Source organism: Aplysia californica, unplaced genomic scaffold, assembly GCF_000002075.1.
Source record: "Aplysia californica isolate F4 #8 unplaced genomic scaffold, AplCal3.0 scaffold02260, whole genome shotgun sequence".
Taxonomy (NCBI): domain Eukaryota; kingdom Metazoa; phylum Mollusca; class Gastropoda; order Aplysiida; family Aplysiidae; genus Aplysia; species Aplysia californica.
The window spans coordinates 4,232-5,632 of NW_004799530.1; the positions used below are offsets into that span (position 1 = coordinate 4,232).

Genomic DNA, 1,401 nt, shown 5'->3' on the forward strand with positions numbered 1-1,401 from the left:
TATTACGATTATTATTACTATTATTATTATGATCATTCTAACCACAACCTCCGATCCCTGTGTGTGTTTCAGATCGGCACCATCGTGACAGGCACAGGTTCGAGTCTAGCCCTCCTCCTGTCGCTGGCGGCCATCATCTCCCTGTGTGTGCCCAACATTGTCACCGTGAGACTGGCCAGGACGGCCGGGGTGCTGCAGTTGCTGGCAGGTGGGGTCAAGGTCACGTCTCACACTTTGGAACAATGGACAGAAATCTGCAGCTAGTAAACTTTAGCATGCAATAGCGTGGTGATGTCACCAATAATGATTATGATCATCACCATTATATAAACAACAATAATAATTATTATTATAAATATGATTATAATAATTAGGCTATAATAATAATAATTATACATGTAATAATAATAATAGGGGTACTTGTTTATACCGAAACCTCCTGAAAACAACTGAAACCGCCCAAAACCCCCGGAAACCACCCGAAACCTCCTCAAAATTTCTATGATATGATGTTATTTTGCTATGCTAGCTATCGCTCTGTGGAAACAATATTGGTCTGTAATACTGTACAATATTACAGTTTTTGGATTCTTCTTTTGTTTTAGTAAGTGTTTTACTGCACTTGCAACACGATAAGGTCAAACAAGTGCCGAAGTTACAAGAGAGCAACAAACACAAAAAAGAAGGAGGCGGGAGATAAGGACGATAGATGTTTGATAGGAAAGAAGGAGCAAAACACACCAGAGCACCCGCCAACCACCCACTTGGATACTTCTTGATCCTGAAAAAATTATTTAAACTAAAAAACAATACAATAGCATTATATATAAGAGACAATATTTCACTTGGTTTGACTTATTTATTTTTATTTCAAACACTTTTTATTTGGCATGTACATAGGAAAAGTACATGTCTAAAAATTGTCTTGGGGAATTAGTGGTATATGCTTTAGTTTTCATTCTACGGGACTTACAAAATCGGCTTATTGCATAACTGAAAAGAAGGGAAAAAATCACTTTCTGACGCCATTCATCAAAAGCTTCGTGCAGTCAAAAATTCCTAAAGACAGTTTCTAGAAATAGGAGTCGTGAACATTTTGTGAAAGTTACATGAAAATCGAATAAGATACAGCAAGAAAATGGGATAAAAAGTGTGAAAATAACATTTTAAGAAAACGGCCGATAAAGGTCAGAAAAGGCCAAAATAGTTCTCTTTCCAATTAGAAACCGTAAAAACATATTTAAAACTCGAACATGGCAACTTCTTGATAATATTAACGCAGTAGAAATAAAATGGAGGTTTCCTACTGAAACTGAAACATATAAGCTGTGTAAAATATGCCTTTTGAGAAAAAAGTGGCAATTATTTTCTTTTAAAATTCTCTACCCTCTGATCTACAAT

The 1,401-nt window shown here is 36.0% G+C and overlaps 1 protein-coding gene across 1 annotated transcript in view; it reads left to right on the forward strand.

The window, feature by feature from the left end:
* Positions 1-69: 69 nt before the first annotated feature.
* Positions 70-1,401, forward strand: part of LOC106014088 (LHFPL tetraspan subfamily member 6 protein) — a gene marked incomplete at its 5' end in the record, with an annotated part of 6,091 nt that continues 4,759 nt past the window's right edge. Inside the window, 1 exon segment of the mRNA XM_013091130.2 lies at positions 70-211. Within this exon segment, the coding sequence (XP_012946584.1) occupies positions 70-211 (142 nt within the window).